This window comes from Pteropus alecto, unplaced genomic scaffold (assembly GCF_000325575.1).
Source record: "Pteropus alecto unplaced genomic scaffold, ASM32557v1 scaffold34, whole genome shotgun sequence".
Taxonomy (NCBI): domain Eukaryota; kingdom Metazoa; phylum Chordata; class Mammalia; order Chiroptera; family Pteropodidae; genus Pteropus; species Pteropus alecto.
Window position 1 is genome coordinate 4,461,954 of NW_006435763.1, and position 20,518 is coordinate 4,482,471.

At 43.5% G+C, this 20,518-nt stretch overlaps 1 protein-coding gene across 1 annotated transcript in view; it reads left to right on the plus strand.

The window, feature by feature from the left end:
• The first annotated feature begins 1,189 nt into the window (after positions 1-1,189).
• NDE1 (nudE neurodevelopment protein 1) overlaps positions 1,190-20,518 on the plus strand; it is a 36,726-nt gene continuing 17,397 nt past the window's right edge. The window contains exons 1-4 of the mRNA XM_006910904.3: positions 1,190-1,283; positions 7,811-7,935; positions 9,514-9,667; positions 13,814-13,962. Of these exons, the coding sequence (XP_006910966.1) occupies positions 7,853-7,935; positions 9,514-9,667; positions 13,814-13,962 (386 nt within the window). The 5' untranslated portion in view covers positions 1,190-1,283; positions 7,811-7,852. The remainder of the gene's footprint in view (positions 1,284-7,810; positions 7,936-9,513; positions 9,668-13,813; positions 13,963-20,518) is intronic.

Here is a 20,518-nt window from a genome sequence, read left to right on the forward strand (position 1 = left end):
AGTAGCTAAGATCTCTTTGCCTCTAGTGTACTGAAGAACACAAGTGTAGGAGTCCAACAGATCCAGCTATAAAGCCTGATTTATTATTTACTAATTGTGAGACCTTGGGCAACACATTTAACTTCCTGCACCTTAGTTTTCTCATCTATAAAATGACGACAAGAAAAGTGCTTTCTGTGGTTCTCATCATCCTGGTCTCAGCTCCTTTGTCATCTCCTGGACAGGCCTTCCCTGACCATTTTATCTGAAGTGACTCTTCCCCAGCCCCTTTCTATCATATGACCTTGCTTTATACATAGCACTTATTGAAGTCTGTAATTATTTTACTTTTTCTGTTTGCTGGTTTTCTGTGTTATTTCTTAGTACTATGAGGTCTTTGAGGACAGGCATCTTACTTGACATTTATTTTGTTCTAAGCGAGAGTGCTCAATAAATAATTGTTGGTGAACAATTAATATTGCTGTGAGAATTAAAAGGAAACCCAGGTCAAGAAGTTCGCATTGTGTCTGACACACCTAACCAATTAAAAGATCAAGACCATTTAACAAATAGATTTTATTTAACTGTGTGTTAGGCACTGTTTTACAAATGCCAAGTCAACACATTTTGTTACTGCATAATCCTATAAGTTAGAACCCTATCACGAACAGATTTCATAGATGAGGAAACTAAGTCACAGAATGACTTGCCCAAGATCACACAGATCATAAGGGGAAGAGCTAGGATTCAAAGCCAGGCTCAAAATCAAACTCTTACACACTAAATTTTGCTGCCTTTGAAGAAGTTATTAATGTTTAAATTTTTATTTTGGGTGTACAGGGGTGGGAAGAACATGGGGTATTGCTTAGCCTAAGCGGATCTGGATCTTTGCCCTTTCCTCTGATGTGGAGGAAATGCAAGAACAGGAGAACGCAATCTGTGTCAAGGGGAGGGAAGCGTATTCACTTGAAGTGCGTTGGCCCGCAATTCCAAGCCCGTTCCCCGGGTGTGCGGGGAGCAGCCAGCATCCTTCAGATCCCCGCCGCCAGCCAGAATCTCCCCGGCTCCCACCAGCTCCAGGGCCGCCGCGTGGCCGCGCCGCGCCCAGGCCCTGGGAAAAAAGTTTCCAAACGGCGCTGCTCGGCGCTGATTGGCCGAGGCGGACGCGGTCCCGTGGTGCGGCAGCCAATGAGCGGCGCGGGCCCGGAGCTCAAGGGCGGGGCGGGGGCTCGAGGTCCGAGCCGCATCTCCCTCAGTCGCCGCCGCTGGGGCCGCCACCGCCCGTCCTCGTCGCCCGAGCCCGGGTAAGTGCAGAGCTGCAGCTGGCGGCGGGGTGGCTCCCACCCCGGGACCCTCACGGCTGCGGGGAGGCTCCTGTGCCCCGCCCGGCGCCCGCCGCGCTCTCGGGACGTCCGGCAGCCGCGGTGCAGAGTCCTTGCGTCTCCGACGTTCGCTTGCGCGTCGCTTCCCGGGCGCTGGGCTCGAAAATCCCGCTTCCCTGGAGCCTCCCTTCCTAACTTTGTGCCTTCCCACCCTTGTGCCCCCCGCGTCCGGCTTCTCGCCCTTGCCAACTTTCTTTCTCTTGCTGCCCTCCCCACCCTCCTTGACTTCCTCGGTCCTTCTGTCTTCCTCGTCCCCTGTCCCCGCTGCCCAGCTCCTCTGCCTTCCTGTTCCTTCCCACCCCAGACTCCCCTCCTTGACGCCCCAGTCCCTTTTCTCGCCCTGTTTTCTGCCCTTTCTCGATCCCCGCCACCTCCTTTCCTCATGCCCCCATCGCCCCCTCATTCCTCGTAGCCCTTCTTCTCGCCCACTTCCATTCCCTGCTTCCACCCTCAGTGCAGGCCTCTTTCCCCAAACCTCCTTGCTACGAGCACCTCCCTCCCTTTGGGAACGTGTTTGGAACTGTCTCCTTCCCTCCGCTTTCCTCAGATCTCTGCTGCAGGACGGTTCAGATTTCCCCTGGCGGTACTTTGGGGACGGATTGGATAAAGGATAAAAGCGCTTATTTTACAGCTTGAATGCAGTGGCTGGGCGTACCTGCTTCTCTGAGGTCATGGGAAACCCCCACCACCCTCTTGACACGCTTTTTTTTTTTTTTTTTGGCGGGGGGCAGCATTATCTTCTCCAGTCATCTCAGGTTCTCTGCCTCATGAAGGTCTGAGTACTTCCCTTTTTTCTTTGTCCAGGGTTTGTACAGGTTGTGCCTTTTCTACTTTTAGCTCGAGGGCCCTTTTAACTAACTTTCTAAAGAATTGGCCTTTGCCTCCTCTGCTGGGCAGATTTGTCGTTTTCTGTGCTAGTTTTGTTTGTGTATTCTAGGATAGGATGGCGTTTTAGGACGTGGATAGGTTGCTTTGAAGGATGAATCCCAGTGACTCTCAGGGCCACTTGTTACCTGGACCCCCTACCCTGACATAAATACACACTGATACTCAATTAGTTTTGAAACTTAAATTTTAACTCTTAGTGTGTATCTTTTGGGTAGGATTAGATCCAGATGATCTATGCCTTTGAAGTCTCAGGGGCCTCTGGTTGGTTTATTTTATCCCATTTTGGATAATAGTTTTTTAACTTGGCTTATTCTGTTCAGATGTTGTTTTTTGTTTCAGGGTGTTCTTTTGCCTGAGAATGTGAACCCAGAGAAATTACGCTCTTTCCTTACAAGATAATTTTTTAATGTAATTACACCTTGGTACATAAAATTGGTATCAGCTGCTAGAATTGTGTTTGCACCTAGTACAGATGCAGCTGTTTTTTATCTGCCTGTCTCAGCTGTGCCTGGCACTTAGTAGGTGTTCAGAAATGTTTGAAAATGGATGGAAGAGAGGGGAACCACAGGAGGCAAAAACCTCTGTCCCTGACATCTTGGTTCAGTAGAATAAAATCCTGTAACAGTAGCTACTCTCTTTTTTTTTGGTCAGAGGTTAAGCCTTTTAAAATTTCAAAAGCAATATACGCTTACTGTAAAAATCAGTGTATATAGTAGTGTGTCAGGTTCAAGTCCTCATCTCACTGCCTGCTTTACTCACATTCTGGCACATCCTTCCAGACCCTTTATATGCAAAGAGAGGGAGATACATTTCTAGACAAAAATGGCATGTTTTACATGTAGTGAACTTTCTCCTATGCTAGTACATACAGTTCTTAACAACTGCATAGTTTTCCAATCAGTCCTCTGTTGACAGTTTCTCCAATTTGTACATTAGTGAATGATGGTGTACACCCTTGAACATTTGTCCCTGCATGCCTAAGTATTTTTGTAGGTAGATCATTACAGACTTTGAAAACGCAAAGAGAGAAGCCAGACTTGCTGATTCTTGACTGATTTTTGCCGCAGTGATGTCACTTCTGCAAAATGCAAAGTCTGTGCCATGGCATAGAAGCTGTCGGAGCACATGCTGGCATTTGGCAACTTCTTCCTCTACCTCCCTTTCTCTTCAGCTCTTCATTTGTTTTGATTGGCAGGGATTGGGGTTGGGGTGGAGAAGTTAATTCCTGATGGGTTACAGGTGTGGATTGCTCCTTCCCTCTGAGGGGCTTTCTTCACTCAGAGGGAAGCCAAGACAGATTGCTTTGGTTTTTTTCTCTAGTTTTGAAATCAAAGTTGTGTGTTTTCAGACTTTTCTATTAAATTTGATCACAGAAGACACACCAAAAAGAAAAAGAAAAAAGAGACTCAGTGAAACACTTTTTGTAAGAGTAGTAGATCTAAGTTATGCAAAATAAAAGATAGATATTTTTCAAACCACTTGGTCTCAGTTTGTTCTTTTTTGCATGCTGTAGCATATGTAGTTGAGGTGTCCATTAGATTCGCCCGCAATGCTGGCATGATGACTGTGTGGGCCAAATGAAAAAAAGTGAATTTGATCTCTGCTCAGTTGTTTATAACCTCAGGGCGACCTTGAACTTGAATTTAAAGACTAGCCCTCCCCAACCCTTGTACTTAGGTCTGGTTTAACTCTGCTGCTCACTTGAACCTTATGGAGATGGCCAAGGCATATGTTTCTGTTCCAGCTTCTGCTTCTAAGAAACTAAGTGATTGTCTTGCTTACTCTTAACAGTTGAATGGCTTCAAGGGGATAAAGTTGTTTGAAAATAACTTATTAAATACCTGGCATGCAGCAAATGTGACGATAAGAAAAGGTGATGATAAAATTCAGTAGATAATACTGGAAGAAGGGAACCTTTGCAAGTAATCTTACTTGCTTTCTGTGGCAGAGAACAATGCACATTAGAACTTTGAGACATTTTCACATTGCAGAGGACTTATATTTTAAGATTGCTGTTTGATAACATAGTGAGGATCAGCTGTTCCTTCTTCCCTTTTAGCCTGTAGTATATTTTTTCCTCTTCCTGAGGATTGTTTTTAAAATGCAGGGAGTTTTGGTTGAAATACCAGGCCTGTGGTTTTTGCCCTTTAGTTGAAGGAGGCAGAGATTGTGCAGGCAGTGACAGAAGCTCCGGTCCCTGCTTAATTTTTCTCCAGTCTCTGAAGTCCAAAACCAGATCCTTCCATCAGTGTGGTTGTAATTAGAGCCTCTCCCGCAATGGCAGTGCCTCCTAAAACATCTTAAATTCATTCCTTTCCTGCGGATTAAGTTTCAAGCCTCACTGGCCATGGTAACAGTGTTTTAAGAAACCCTTTTCTAAAACGTGTCTCATAAGAGTGCAAGGGATGATTATTAAACTCCAGTAACTGTATCAGATACTCCTTATCATGTAAACCTGGGATGGGAGTACTTTCCAACATGGTGGCCTGACCTCCAGTCCTCCCCGTAAGGAGGTGCCACTCAGGTGCTGAGGGAGAGATGTGTTCCCCACCCTGATAGAGTCTTAGGGATTTACAGATGTAAGTTATAACCCAGCCTTCTGAGGGTCTCCTGCTTCTTGCCTTTCCTTAACCTCACACCCCCCTTTCAGCTAGTGGCCGGCCAATCTGTCTTCCCCTCTGTGCATTCATTCCACTGGCATTTACTGAGTGTCTGTTAAATGCCAGGCACTGTTCTAGGCACGGGGTGGGGGGGTATAAAAGTTGGAGACGGTTCCTATGCTCAGTAATTGACATTCTAGTGAGGGAAGGTAAACACAATACTCATAGAGTGCCGAAATAAAGCAGGCCTGGGAGGGAGTGTTTGGTTGGATATTCAAATAAGGTCTCTCTGGGAAAGGATTCAGCTGAGATGGCAAGAAGGCAACCTGCTGAGAGCTCTGAGGGCAAAGCATTCCAGGCAGCAAGAACAGCAAGTGCAAAGGCCGTGAGGTGGGGCAAACTTGGTGTGTTCAAGGAACAGAAAAGGCAGTGCGGCCAGACCATGAGCGGGCAAGTGGGTAGGGGGGTAGGAGATATCTAAAGAAGTAGGCAGGGACTAATTGCTTTGATCCTTGAACATGATCTTTTTCCAAATGATAGAAAAAGTCAGTGTACACTTGTTCCTAGTTCCTCACTGTGCTATGTGCAGACTTTCTCTCATGCCAGGCAGTTGGGACGGTCCTCAATATGAGATCTGATGGTCACACAGGACTCAGTTACAGTTGCATGGGCTCTGGGCTCTTGCCACTATAGATGTTGGTTTGGTGACAGCATGAGATGAGATCTGGGCTCATTGGAGTTTGTGGCTTGAACAGGGAGGACCACACCCAGATTTCCCCTTTCCTGTTGCCATGTTAATTATTATTATTTTGCTCTATCCTTTTTACTTTCAGCAAACAAGATCACTCTATAGAAACTCAGCCCTAACAGGTACAATCAAGAAAGGGAATTGATTCTCTCATAACTGTAAACCAGGTGCAACTGGATCCAGGTGTTGTCAGTAGTCGCAGGACCTCTTGGTCCTGCTGTCCTGTTTTGGCTTCCTTCTCAGGCAGTCTCCTCTCTTGTGATACAAAAATGACTCCTGGCAGCTCCGGACTTAACCTCCTACCATCTTATGGACCCTAGTGGAAAGAGAGCATTCCTTTCTTTCCCCTTCTCTCCAGCTTTATGGAGTTATAACGGACATATAACATTGTGTAAGTTTAAGGTGGTACTACGGGATGGTTTGATGCATGTGACTATTGTGAAATAATCACCACAATAAGGAGAGTTTTTTTCTTGATAATTCTGTAAAAGGCTTGGGCCTGAACACTTGTTGGCTCAGCTTGGGTTAAGTCCACCCCTGTCATTGGCTCAGTGTGGGTTAGGCCCACCCCTGAGCCAGTGACTGATGCTGGAGGCATGAGTAGTCACGTGCCTTCTCCCAGATGCAGAAGATGATGCCAAGTCCCTCTGAACCACATGGAATGAATGTAGGGCCAGCCGCCTCAAGAGACTATTGGGGTGTTGTTACAGAAGGATGGAAGGAGTGCCGGACTGGAAATAACGAACATGTTAACAGATTTCTACTCCGTCCAGCTTCTTTGCTTAGATCAAGCTTTCAGAGACACCGTTCCCTGGTAGTGGGTAGATGAAAGGGAACACGGCATGTTTTCTCTGAGTTAGGAAAGGGAAAGAAGCTAGGAGGCAGAGAAGATGTGCATACAGGTATTAACAAATGTAGAGGCATCAGTGAGCGCTACATTCGAATACAGGTATAATCGTTCAATTTCTACTGGGGATCCAGAAGTTGGTGGTTGTGTCCATATTGACACCAACATATTTAGCCGAATGATTTGTATTTTTAGCCTAAAATACAGCTTGTTGGTTATGCCTTGTAGAGTGATGGGTGGCGTTCATTCTTTTGTCTCCAAGGACACACAGCAGACTGTGAGCTCCTTTGAAGGAAGGAAGGGACCTTGGAGCCATCTCATTTGGATTCCTAATGACTTTTGACAAGTTCAGAGCCTTAAATTCAGAAAATAAGCTATTACATTGAGAGACTCAATCAGCAGGGAGTCTATAAACTGACAACTGTTGATAAAGTGCGTTCTCTGACCTCTGCCCTGGGCATCTCAGTCCTCAGAGCCGAGGCCCTTACCCCCCACTCCCCTTTAGCTACTGCCTTATTCGCCTTCTTCTAACACCCAGTTCTCCAAAATCCCCTGGGCTTCCTCACCTCCCACTTACTCCTCCACTGTGATGAAACTGTTCTTGCTCATCACCAGTGACCGACATTTCGCTAAATCTCGTGGATATTTTTCAGTCTATCTTCTCAGCTTCTCTGTTGCATCATGGATACTGCGTAATGTCCCCTTTTCTACCCTTGAAACCATGGGCTTCCAGGGCAGCTCATGCTTCCTGGCTCTCCTCTCTCTCTCTCTTCCTTTATTTCTCCTCCGTCTCTCTTTGTTTCTCTTCCGTCTCCTTTGATTACTGCCCACCTTTCAGACACTGGCATGTCTCAGAGTTCCGTAAATTGTCCTCATTGTCCAGTGGGTCGATCACAAGAAAAAGGGAAGAACCAGCTACAAACTCGTGGCTCTTAATTTTGTATCAGCCCAGACTTCACCCCTGAATTTCAGATTCAGTGTCACGTCTAGATGTGTCTATCACAGGCATGTCAAACTAAAAAATGTCCCAAGCTGGGTTCATTATCCCTTTACCCTAAAGACTTTCGATGTTCTCCATCTCTGGTAATGGGAATGGTGGTGGCACCCAGTTGTCTAAGCTGGAACCTCAAGAGATGGCCTCACCTCCATTTTTTCTCTACCCTGTCCCCCCACCCAATGTAATCAACAAGTCCTGGTAGTTTTATCTCTCTGTGGAATGTAACGTGCAGGTGAGCTGTATTTTGTCTGGTGTAGTTTTAGTTTTTTGGAATGTTTTATTTAATCCAACAAAGTTCGGGATTTTTTTTCCCATTACAGATCAGCTATTTAACGGATGTGAATAATAATTTTAAAACTTCTCTCCTAGACACCATGCCACAGGAAGAGTGACCTCGTCCCTGTTTTCACGATGGAGGACTCGGGAAAGACATTCAGCTCTGAGGAGGAAGAAGCTAACTATTGGAAAGATCTGGCTATGACCTACAAGCAAAAGTCAGTTCTCCAAAGTTCACCCTGCTTTTTTTGTTCCTGTAATGATGGCGGTAGTCATTTGTTGTGGGCGTATTATGTGACAAGCACTGTGAAGGCTTAACTGTATATTATTTCTGAAGAAACCATTATTACCCATTTTACAAGTGAGGAAACTAAGCCTCAGTGAAGCAAGTAATTTGCCCACTAAGGTCACACAAGCAGTAAGTAGCAGAGCTGGAATTTGAACTCCAAAGGCGATGATCCTGAGCATACTGCCACTTCCCGTCTTATTTTCTGGCAGGGTTTTGTTAGTTCGCAGATGCCACATCTGGTCAGTGCTTCGTATGTGGGGAGGGAACTTTTCTCTGTGCTTAGCAAGATGCGTTGTTGCAGATTTTAAAATCTGAAACCAGCGTTTCAGTGTCCCTATCTGGAGTGTGTCTGTTTGTGTGTTCCTCGTGGTCTCTTACTATCTCCACGTGGAGGTCTTATTCCAGTCCCTCTATCTTCTTTATTCTTAGTGTGACTTCAAGATAACTCATGCCGATATTATATAAAAAAAAAAAAAGTCCCTTGCATTTTAAGGATTGAGAAGCTAGAACTGGGTGTTTGAGATGGCGTAGAGACACATAATATGTGTGTGATTTACATGCTGTAGAGTTGGCTCTGACTCCTGGTGACCCTATGAATGAGTGTCCCGTCCCCAGCAGCCCTGCTCAGCTCCTGAGGTTTCTTTTAGGGAGTCAATCCATCTCATATTTGGTCTTCCTCTTTTTCTACTGCCTTCTCCCCCGCCCCAGCATTGTCTTTTCCGAAGAACCCTGCCTTCTCATCAAGTGCCCGAAGTAGGACAGCTTCCGTTGTGTCATTTTCGCCCCCAGTGACGTTTCAGGCTTCACTTGCTCTAGGACCCACTTGTTCATCTTTCTCGGGGTCCATGGTATCCATAGATACCGCATATTGCAAATGAACCCAGGTTTTTCCCATCAGCCTTCTTCACTGCTCCGCTTTCGCATCTATGCACAGTGACCGGGACTACGAGGGTGTGGGTGACCTTAGCCTTGGTCTCTAATGACACATCTGTTCTTGATGATCTTTCCTGATTCTTCCACTGCTGCTCTTCTCTTGACTTCTTGGCTGCAGCCTCCATTTGAACTGATGACTACACCAAGGTAAACAAAATCTTTAACAGTTTTGATATCTTCATTATTTATGTTAAAGTTGTGTATTTCTTTTGAATTCATGATTTTTGTCTTCTTGATGGACATAGTGGTGTGATAAGTGCACATTTATATTATATCCAATTTCTACTTAGAGATAAATTTGCAGAGGATACACAATCCAAAGTATAGTTACTATACATTGGGCTCAAAAAATACATGGCGAATGAATAAACGGGTCCAAGCTCTGTTTCTGACTTCTCATGCGACCTCGAGACAAGTCAGTCATCCTGTCTAAACCTCATCTTCTCATCTGTAAAATGAGGACAATGATAGTTTCTGCCTTGAAGGCAGTTGAATAAAGAGCTAGTCCACGTATAACACTCAGAAGCATGTGTGTGCTCAGTGAATTATTTTCTGACATCTGGGACTTCTGCAGGGCAGAGAATACACAAGAGGAGCTCCGAGAATTCCAGGAGGGAAGCCGAGAATATGAAGCTGAATTGGAGACGCAGCTGCAACAAATTGAGACCAGGAACAGGGACCTCCTGTCAGAAAATAACCGCCTTCGCATGGAGCTAGAAACCATCAAGGTGAGGCGGGTGAGAGGAGATGCACACGGGCAGAGACAGGTACCAGCGTGGCGTGCATGCCTGGGAACGGAGCCCTACAGAGCAAGGGCCCACAGCCCTGGGCTCACTCCCACCTCTGGGCCTTCTGGGTAGATGTGGTCGTTGAACTCTTGCCCTGATGGGAGCTCTGGGAGAAGCAAGTCACACATGTGTCCCCAAGGCCATTCATGGCTCGTCTGTAGTCTCATAAAGCATGTGAAAAGTAGACAATTTTAGTGTATGAAGTGTCATTGGAATTGCTGATTGTTATAAGGTCCAGGGTTATACTGTCTGGTATGGTAGCCCCCTAGCCACAAGTGGCTCTTGACATTGAGATTAATTAAAATAAAATAACTAAATCCAGCTCCTCAGTCATACTAGCCACATTTCAAGGACTTGGGTGCCGTATGTCTGCAGGGGCCTCGCAGGGACAGTGAGGCCGTAGAACGTTCCCACCGTTACAGAAAGTTCCAGTGGACACTGCCAGTCTCGGACAGGCTCCTCAGCCGGCGCATTGTTGACATTTGAGGCCAGATAACTGTTGTGGGGACTGAGTTTTGCACTGAGGATGCTTAACAGTATCCCTGTCCTCCACCCACTAGATGCCAATAGCTCCTCCTTCCCCAGATTGTGACAGTCACGAATATCTCCAGACCTTGCCAAGTGTCCGGAAAGCCTCTGCTCTCAAGGGTAAGGACTGCCTTTGGACGTCCTATAGGGCTTAGCAGGTGATTCAGTGTAACAGTGTGCCTTTGGGACCATGGCTGTCAGCCCTCTCTGCCGGGACCACCTGGCCAGCTTCATGAACATCAGACGGGCCTGAACCACCCCGGCTCAGTAAGTCTGGGTGGCGCCCGGCATGTCTGCATATCTTTTTTATTTTTTTAAATCTCCTCATGAGAGCCGTTGGGGGAAAGAGCCAGGCCCTGCGGTGTGGCCCAGGGCGAGGTGTGATGGAAGGAGATGAGAGCTTCGTCCTCTGGAAGCTTCGTGGGGAGGACAAACCTCAAACCAGGAAGCACTTAGGGAAAAGATGTCGCTACATAGTACTGACCGCATCCTCCTCCCGAGAGAGGAGAATCTGCACGGGTTCGAGACAGTTCCTGGGAGGCACTAGGAGGGACTTGAACTGGTGTCCGAAGGTGTGGGGTGAGTGTGTGTGTCCGTCCCTGTCCGTGTGTCCGTCCCTGTCCGTCTGTCCATCCAGCAGCTTGGTGCGCAGGGGCTGACCTGCCCCAGACACAGACAAGGATGAGTGTCGAATGGATCCCAGGAGCCCTGGCTTTACTGTACATGGCAAAAAGTGGGGCTGACAAACGGATTGGGGATTGAGGATGGAGAGAGGCAAAGGAAAGGCCCCAAAGACCTTGGACGCTGAGCCATGGACTTTAGACTTTTATGTTGTGGACCACAGAGCCCAAAGCGGCCATTTGCAATCTGGCTCATAGGCGCTGTCTGCTCAGCCTTTAGTGGTTTTCATTCAGTACTTTATCATGAACGTTTTCAAGCACACAGCAAGGTTGAAAGAATTTTCCAGTGATCACCTGCATGTCCGCCACCCAGGCTCTACCAATAACCTTTGCCACAGTTGCTTTTTATTACACACCTGTTCATCTGTCTTATGTTTTGATGCATTTCAAAGTGAATTGCATCTCTGTAAATATTTCAGCATTGTCTTAGTAATTAGAGTTTATTTATAGTTTATTCTTTTGATAGTAAAACAAATCTTTAGTGTTTTTAAAATGTTTTCGATCAGCATTCAAAGTTCTGAGGCAGTAAAAGTCTAGATTTCTGACTTGCTTTATGAACTGGCAGGTCTGGCCACACCAGACCTGCATCCTTCTAACCAGCAGAAAGCCAAGTAGTGGTTCCTCACAGCTGTCTACCCATCTTTGACACTTAGGGATAAGTGCCATTTGCTTTATCACTAAACTTGGCCTACTTCACAGCCTGACCCCTGCAGGCATTAGTTCCTCGGTGCTAATGGCAGGGGTCAAACACCATCCTTGTAGTCTTAAACTCTGGGTGGAAGGCTGTGTGGAAGGGACACCAGGGGTATGGACCATAGTTTGGAGAGGGAAAAAATAAATATCAAGCAACTGCTAAGTGATCAACTTCTTCAAGACCGAGCCGTTGAACCTGCAGAAGACTTCACTACAGCCACACGACAGACCCGTGAGACCCAGAGCACAGAGCAGGGGGAGAAACAAAGACCTTAGAATAAAGCAGTGCTACCAGCCCATGTTTGTCACCTAAGAGAAATGCATTCATCTGACTCAGGCTTCTTGACAACTGGCTTATTCATCACAAGTTGAATAAAAAAGCCTGTAAGAGATCAAACAGAGCGTCTATTGATGTCCCATCAGCTGACAGCTTATTATAATTAGCCCCAAATAGAAAGCTCAACATTTCAGCAACAGCTTTTCATGTCCATGCGTTCAAAGGATGACCTTTGAATTGTGATGCTGGTGGAGAAGCCTGTTAACTACATCCTCTTAGAACCTGCATTTGAAGTTAGGTTAATGACCTGGGACCCTGCACTCTCCTGTTTGATCTGGAGGTGCCCCCCACCTACAGGGTGTGAGGCCATCAGAGCCACTCTGGGCATCCCACTGAGTGTGCCTGGAGCCTGGTGTGCCCCTCGCCCAGGGAAGACGCTTCCTTTGCTGACAGCCAGGAAGCAGAATATCGGGACTGAGCAGCTTGAGTATGTGGAGTGTCCTCCCTGTCCTTGCCCTAAACCTGGGCGTTCCCCACGCCTCTCTGGCCGAGGCACCATTACATCACTCTTCCCAGTGCATCCAGACCGTTTCTGGCAAGAGCTTTGTTTACTCGACTGAGTAAAGAAAAGGAAAGAGTTTGTTTTTTAACTTTCTAATTAGACCTTGGGCCTTTCCTATGGGAAATGTTTTCTTTCATGTGTGTAGGTGAAGGAAAAGTAGGAAGGGTGTTTGGTGAAGGAAAGTAATTTGAAAGAGGAGCCGGAACAGAATTTGTGTGTGTGTGTGTGTGTGTGTCTGTGTGTGTCTGTGTCTCTTTCTCTGTATCTGTCTGTCTGCGATCAACGTCTATGTGGCCTTGATTGGATCTTGGCTCAGTCATTTACTACCAGTTGACTTTGAGCTATTTAAGTCACTGAGCCTCAGTCTCCACATCTTCGAAATGGCATGAGATGAGGCAATGTAAGTAGTGTACCAAGCCCAGAGGCTGGCACAGAAGCACAGTAAATGTTAGCTGGCACAATTGGGTGACAGCAGATCACTGAGAAGTCACCCGGGCTATTCCTTGTCTTGGAAAGCAGTAGCCAGATCACACTAAACTTCCTTTCGTAATTCACAGCAGGTTTTTTTTTCTCTCTCTGTTCCTTTCCTCCCTCCCCTAGAGGTCCAAACTCCCCCTCGCTGTCGGGGGAGTGCCCTGGATCACAAAGTCAGTGCAGTTGTCAAACTAAGTACATGATGTCCTGCTCTTCCTGTGAGGCACACTCAAGCAAAGTCATTGTGATTCCTGATGTTTCCTTTGGAATCCAGGGATGTCATGTGACATGAACTCATTGCCATCGTGGACGAGGCTTGAAGAGGTTTATGTGGCTTTCTCTGGCTATGGACGCTTTGAGCAAAATGATTGCTTTGGAGATAGTTGGGCCTTTTCAACACCCAGAGGCTGCAAGGACCAGATTTGGGATGGGGCGAGGTACAAGGTGCTCAGGGCTGGGAGGCAGCAGGCACTCAGGACATGACAGCTCCCTGTTCCTGCCCTCTTCTGTCATTTGCTTAATAGTCCATGTCTGGAGAGAGGTTCTGTGAACTGAGCTTAGGCTTGTCCCTGGCTGTGGCAGGAGGCTGGGGGAGGAGCCTGAAGCTGCCTCAGCAAGTGTGATGGGAGGACTGGTCCCATGAAGACCCTGTAGTAACGGAGATAAACCCCCTAAGGACATCAGGGCACTGGCGGGCTGTGGGGAGCGGGCGAGATGGACACTTGGTGGCTAAAAACATAGTGTCCACTACAACAAGAGACCATACTTCCAGACTAACCCTCGGTGTTTTATGGAGGTGGCAGGGAAGGGGAGATACACCCAGTATGTCAGAAGTCTTAAATCGTACACTCAATGTGAATTTTGTCCTTCAGGAGAAGTTTGAGACACAGCATTCTGAAGGCTACCGTCAGATCTCTGCCTTGGAGGGCGACCTCGCCCAGACCAAAGCCATCAAGGACCAGCTGCAGAAGTACATCCGTGAGCTGGAGCAAGCCAATGACGACCTGGAAAGAGCGAAACGGTATGCTGGGGGGAGGAAGCGGCTCTCGGGCCTCTCCTCCCGCGTTGAGTGTAGAGAATTCAGCAGTGAGCGAAACCAAGCCAGCGCCCTTGTGGGCCTCCCAGTCTCCTAGGGAATGGACGATAAGTGAATAAGCACAAGCGAAGGACAGCGGTGAGTGCTGCCAAGTCCAGGGTGCCCTGGTATGTGTGACAGGACGTCTTAGTGTGACCACTGGTGGGAGGATGTTAAGCAAAGCTTTTCAAAAGAATGCCGTGTAGGCTAAGAACGAGAGGTACATAGGAACTGTCCAGAGGAAGTGTGAGGTGAGACCATTCCAGGCAGATTTATTGTATAAATCAGGCTGCGAGGTAAGGAAAGAAGTGTGTTCGAAGAACAGCATTTCTGTAAACTGATATCCTATTGTTTAGCACAATATTAGCAGTAGTAACTAACATTTATTGAATAATGGCTCTAAACCAGCTCTCTTTTTTTTTTTTTTAAGAAAACACTTTTAAAAATTTAGATATAAATTAACATCCAGTGACATGCATAGATCTTAAGTGCACAGTTCCAGCAGTTTCGAAAATGCATGCATTCATGTAGCTCACACTCCCGTAAGATAGGGAGCCATTGCAATGCCCCATGATTCCTTGCACTGGCTTTTAGTGTGTGTGTGTGTGTGTGTTGTTTTTTAGGGCTCAAATTATTTTGCTGAACTTTCCAGTCTTTTAGTTAATATTGTACTGCTTCACGTCTCCCGTAAGTAGGGAGCCATTGCAATGCCCCACGATTCCTTGCACTGGCTTTTAGTGTGTGTGTGTGTGTGTGTTGTTTTTTAGGGCTCACATTATTTTGCTGAACTTTCCAGTCTTTTAGTTAATATTGTACTGCTTCACGTAAAATGCAGTGACCTTGCAACCTATTTCACGTACCTTCCTTAAACTGTATGCGGGAGTTCCCATGGCTATTATTACGCCTATAAATGCTATGGATTTCACTGTTATCATTTTCACTTTAAAAAAAGCCACATGTATTTTAAAGAAATTAAGAGGGTAAGAAGACAGCTTTTTATCTTTACACTGGTAAGCGCTGTTTCCGGTTCATTCCCTCCTGGCCGTCGGGTCCCTGTCTGGTATCATTCCCCTTCAGCTTGGAGAACTTCCCGTAGGAGGGTTCACGCCTGCCGACGATGAATTCTGCCAGTTTGAGTTTATCTGCAAATGTCTTTCATTTGCCTTCATTCTTTTTCTTTTTTAATGCTTTTAAATAGACTTTTCTTTTTTGAGCAGTTTTAGGTGACACAGCAACATCGAGAGGAAAGTATAGTTTCTGCATGTCCCCTGTTCCCATGCACATAATCTTCCCAGCTGTCAGCATCCTCTGCAGGGATACGTGCATTACAGTCCGTGAACCTGCACTGACACATCGTCGTCACCCAAAGTCTGCAGATCACGCTACAGTTCATTCTTGGCGTTGTACATTCTGTGGGTTTGGACAAATGTATAATGTCGTGTATCCGCTATTATAGTATCATACGGAATCGATTCATTGCCCTAAAAAGCTTCTGTGCTCTGCTTATTTATCCCTCCCTCCCCCTGATCCCTCTTAATCACTGATCTTTTTACTGTCTCCGTAGTTTTGCCCTTTCCAGAATGTCATATAGTTGCAATTAAACAGTATGTAGCCTTTTTGTGTTGGCTTCTTTCATTTAGTAACATGCATTTAAGGTTCTTTCATGCCTTATCATGGCTTCATAGCTCCTTTCTCTTTAGCGCTGAGTAGTTATCCTGTGTATACATGTACCACGTCTTCGTTACCCATTCATCTATTGGTGGACACTTAGGTGGCTTCCATATCTTGGTTATTGTAAATAATGTTGCAGTCAACATAATAATGCTGCATATATCTTTTCGAATTAGTGTTTTGGATTTCTTTGGGTAAATAACTAGAAGTGGAGTTGCTGGGACATGTGGTAGTACTATTTTTAATTTTTTGAGGACTTCATTTTGTTTTCCATAGCGGCTGCATCAATTTACAATCCCACCAACAGTGCACAAGGGTTCCCTTTTCTCCACATCCTCGCCAACACTTATCGATTTATTGATGACAGCCATTCTTACAGGTGCGAGGTGATATTGTGGTTTTCATTTGCATTTCCCCGATGATTAGTGATGGTGAGCATCTTTTCATGTGTCTATCTGTATGTCCTCTTCAGAGAAATGCCTATTCAGGTCCTCTGCCCATTTTATAATTGGATCGTTTGGGTGTTTTGTTTTTTGTTTTGTTTTGTTTTTTGGTGGTGTTTGAGTTCCTTAAGTGTTTTGGATATTAACTGCTTATTAGATAAATCATTGGTGGATATCTTCTCCCAGTCAGTAGGTTGTCTTTCTCTTTGTTGATGGTTTCCTTCACTGTGCAAAACCTTTTTAGTCTGATGTAGTGACATTTACTTATTTTTTCTTTTGTTTCCTTTACCTGAGGAGATATATTAGAAAAAATATTACTAAGAACAGTGTCAGAATGTTTACTGCCTATGTTTTCTTCTGAGTTTTACGGTTTCAGGTCTGACATTTAAGTCTTTAATTTGTTTTGAGTTTATTCTTGTATATGGTGTAAGAAAGTAATCCAGTTTCATTCTTTTGCATGTGTCTGTCCAGTTTTCCTAACCCTGCTTGTTGAGATTGCCTTTACCCGTTGTATATTCTTGCCTTCTTTGTCATCGATTAATTGACTATATAGGTGCGGGTTTATTTTTGGGTTCTCTATACTGTTCCACTGATCTATGTATCTGTTTTTGTGCCCGTATCATGCTGTTTTGATGATTATAGCCCTGTAGTATAGTTTGATATCAGGTAGTGTGATACCTCCAACTTTGTCGTCCTCTTCAAGATGGCTTTGGCTATGCAGGGTCTTTTGTGGTTCCATGTAAATTTTAGGATTATTTGTTCTTATTCTTTGAAAAATGCCATTGGTATTTTCATAAGGATTGAATTGAATCTATAGATGGCTTTGAGAAGTATGGACAGTTGAACAATGTTAATTCTTCTTATCCATGAGCACAATGTATGCTTTCTTTTTTTTTTGTACCTGTAATTTATTTCTTCAGTATATTATAGTTTTCTAGTATACGTCTTTTACTTCTTTGGTTAAATTTATTCCTGGGTATTTTATTCTTTTTGAAGCAATTGTAAATGGGATTATTTTCTTAATTTCTTTTTCTTATAGTTTGTTATTGACATATGAAAATGCAACCAATATCTGATTATTAATTTTGTATCCTGCTACTTTACTGAATTCATTTATTAGTTCTAATAGTTTTTTTTGGTGGATTCTTTACGGTCCTCTGTATATAGTATCATGCAAATAATGACAGTTTTACTTCTTCCTTTCCAATTCGGATGGCTTTTATTTCTTTTTCTTGTCTGACTGCTGTGGCTAGGACTCCCAATACCATGTTAAATAAAAATGGCGAAAGGGGACATTCTTGCCTTGTTCCTGATCTTAAAAAGTATTTAGCTTTTCACCTTTGACTGTGGTGTCAGCTATGGGTCCTTTATTATGTTGAGGTATGTTCCCTTTATCCTACTTTGATGAGAGTTTTTATCATAAGTGGATATTTGATTTTTGTGAAATGTTTTCTGCTTATAATGATTATGATTATACGATTTTTATCCTTTATTTTGTTTATGTGGTGAATCACAATTGATTTATGGATACTGAACTAGTCTTGCATCTGGGAATAAATCCCACTTGATCATGGTATATGATCATTTTAATGTATTGCTGAATTCAGTTTGCTAATATTTTGAGAATTTTTGCACCTGTGCTTATTAGAGATATAGACTTATAATTTTCTTATTTTGTAGTGTCTTTGTAACATGAGTTTGGGAACTTTCCCTCCTCTTCAACTATTTGAAATAGTTTGAGGATAGGTATTAATTCTTTGAATGTTTGGCAAAATTTGCTGTGAAGCCATCTCGTTTTTGGAAGGTTTTTTGTTTTGTTTTGTTTTGTTTTGTTTTTTACTGATTTAATTTCGTTAGTAGTTATTGGTCTTCAGATTTTCTGTTTCTTTCTTATCTGATCTTGGAAGATTGTATGTTTCTAGGAATTTATCTGTTTCTTCCAGATTGTCCAACTTGTTGGTATATAATTGTTTGAAGTATTTTCTTATAATCCTTTGTATTTCTGTGGTGTCAGTTTTCACTTCCCTTTCATTTCTGATTTTCTTTGGGCCCTCTTTTTTTTTCTTGGTGAGTCCGGTTAAAGGTTTATCAATTTTATCTTTTCAAAGAACCATCCCTTGGTTTCATTGATCTTTTGTATTGTTTTTAGACTCTAATTCATTTATTTCTACTCTGATCTTTATTGTTTCTTTCTACTCACATTGGGCTTTGTTCTTCGTTTTCTGGTTCCTTTAGGTGTAAGGTTAGATTATTTATTTAAGATTTTTTTTTTCTCTTGAGATAGGCCTGTATTGCTATACATGTCCTCACTTAGAATTGCTTTGGCTGTGTTCCACAGATTTTGGGGTTGTTGTGTTTTCATTTTCATTTGTCTGAAGGTATCTTTTGATTTCTTTATTGATCTCACTGTCAACCCAGTTTAGTAGCACATTATTTAGACTCCATATGTTTGTGATTTTCAGTCTTCTTGTAATTGATTTCTAGTTTCACACTATTATGATCAGAGAAGATGCTGGTTATGATTTCATTCTTCTTAAATTTACTGAGACTTGTTTTGTAGCCTAACATGTGGTCTCTCCTGGAAAATGTTCCATGTGCCCTTGGGAAGAATGTATAATATGCTTTTGGAGTGAAATGCTCTAAAAATATCAATTAAGTCCATTGGGACTGGTGTGTCATTTAAGGTCACTGTTCCTTCTTGATTTTCTGTCTGGAAGATATGTCCATTGGTGTCAATGGGGTGTTAAAGTCCCCTACTATGACTAATACTGCTGTTCTCTCCCTTTATATCAGTCAATATTTGGTTTATTTATATAGGTGCTACTATGTTGAGTGGTCTTATGTGTCATTTAAGGCTACTGTTTCTTGTTGATTTTCTGTCTGGATGATCTGTCCATTTAAGTCCCTTACTATGACTGTATTATTATCAATCTCACCCTTTATGTCCTGCAATATTTGCTTTATGTATTTAGGTGCTCTTACTTTAGGTGTGTTGCTGTTTATGAGAGTTATATCTTGTTGGATTGATCCCTTTATCATTATGAAATGCCCTTCTTCGTCTCTTATTACAACTCTTGTTTTCGGTCTATTTTGTCTGATATAGGTGTTGCTACCCCAGCTTTTTTTTTTTCATTTCTATTTACATGAGATATCTTTTTCTATTCCTTTGCTTTCAATCTTTGAGTGTCTTTTGAGCTGAAGCGGGTCTCTTGAAGGCAGTATATGTACGGGTCTTATTTTTTAAATCCATTCAGCCTCCCTATGTCTTTTGATTGGCACACTTAGTTCATTTACATTTAAAGTAATTATTGACAGGTACATAGTTACTCCCATATGATTAGTTTTCTGATTGTTTTAGTCATTCTCTGTTCCTTATTCTCTTGCTCTCTCTTGTTCGTTGATGACTTTCTATAGTGCTGTGTTTGGACGCTTTTCTCTTTATTTCTTGTATATCTCTCACTGATTTTTGGTTTGTGCTTACATTGTGCTTCCTACATTCCAGCGTGTGTTTATAGCAGTCTGCTTTAAGTTGATAGTCACTTAAGTTTGGACACATTTTAAAAAATCACTACAATTTTTACTCCCTCCACGTTTATGTTTTTATCATCATTGTTTACTTTGGTGTGTGTATATCCCTTAATTTATTGTTGTAATTACATATGATTTTCCTTCTTTTGCCTTTGAACCTTTGTACTAGCTTTATAGTTGTTTGATCCCACTGCTTTGCTGTTTGCCTTTGTCAGTTGAGAATTTTGTTCTTTCCCATATTTTCCTATTTATATTTTTGAACTTTTCGAGTTAAGGAAGTCCCTTTAACATTTCTTGTAATACTGGTTTACTGGTTGATGAACTCTTTTTGTTTTTGTTTTTGTTTTTTGTTTTTGGTCTGGGAAGCTCTTTCCTTCAATTCTAAATGATAGCCATGCTGGGTAGAATAATTTTGGTTGTAGGTCTTAGCTCTTCATCTCTGAATATTTTGTGCTGCTCCCTCTGGCCTGTCAATTTTCTGTTGAGAAATTAGCTGACAAGTCTTACGGGAGCTTCCTTGTATGTAACTAACTGCCTTTCTCTTGCTACTTTTAAGATGCTCTCTTTGTCTTTAACCTTTGCATTTTAGTTATGATGTGTCTTAGTGCGGGCCTCTTTGGGTTCATCTTGTTTAGGATTCTGTGCTTTGTGGCCTTGCATGTCTGTTTCCTTCGCCAGGTTAGGGAAGTTTCCAGTCATTATTTCTTCAAATAAGTTTTCAATCCCTTGCTCTCTCTTCTCCTTCTGGTACCCCAATGATGCAAATGTTGGTGTATGCGTGATGTTGTCCCAGAAGTCCCTTAAGCTACCATCGTTAAAAATTTTTTTTTCTTTTTGCTATTCCAATTGGGTGTTTTCTG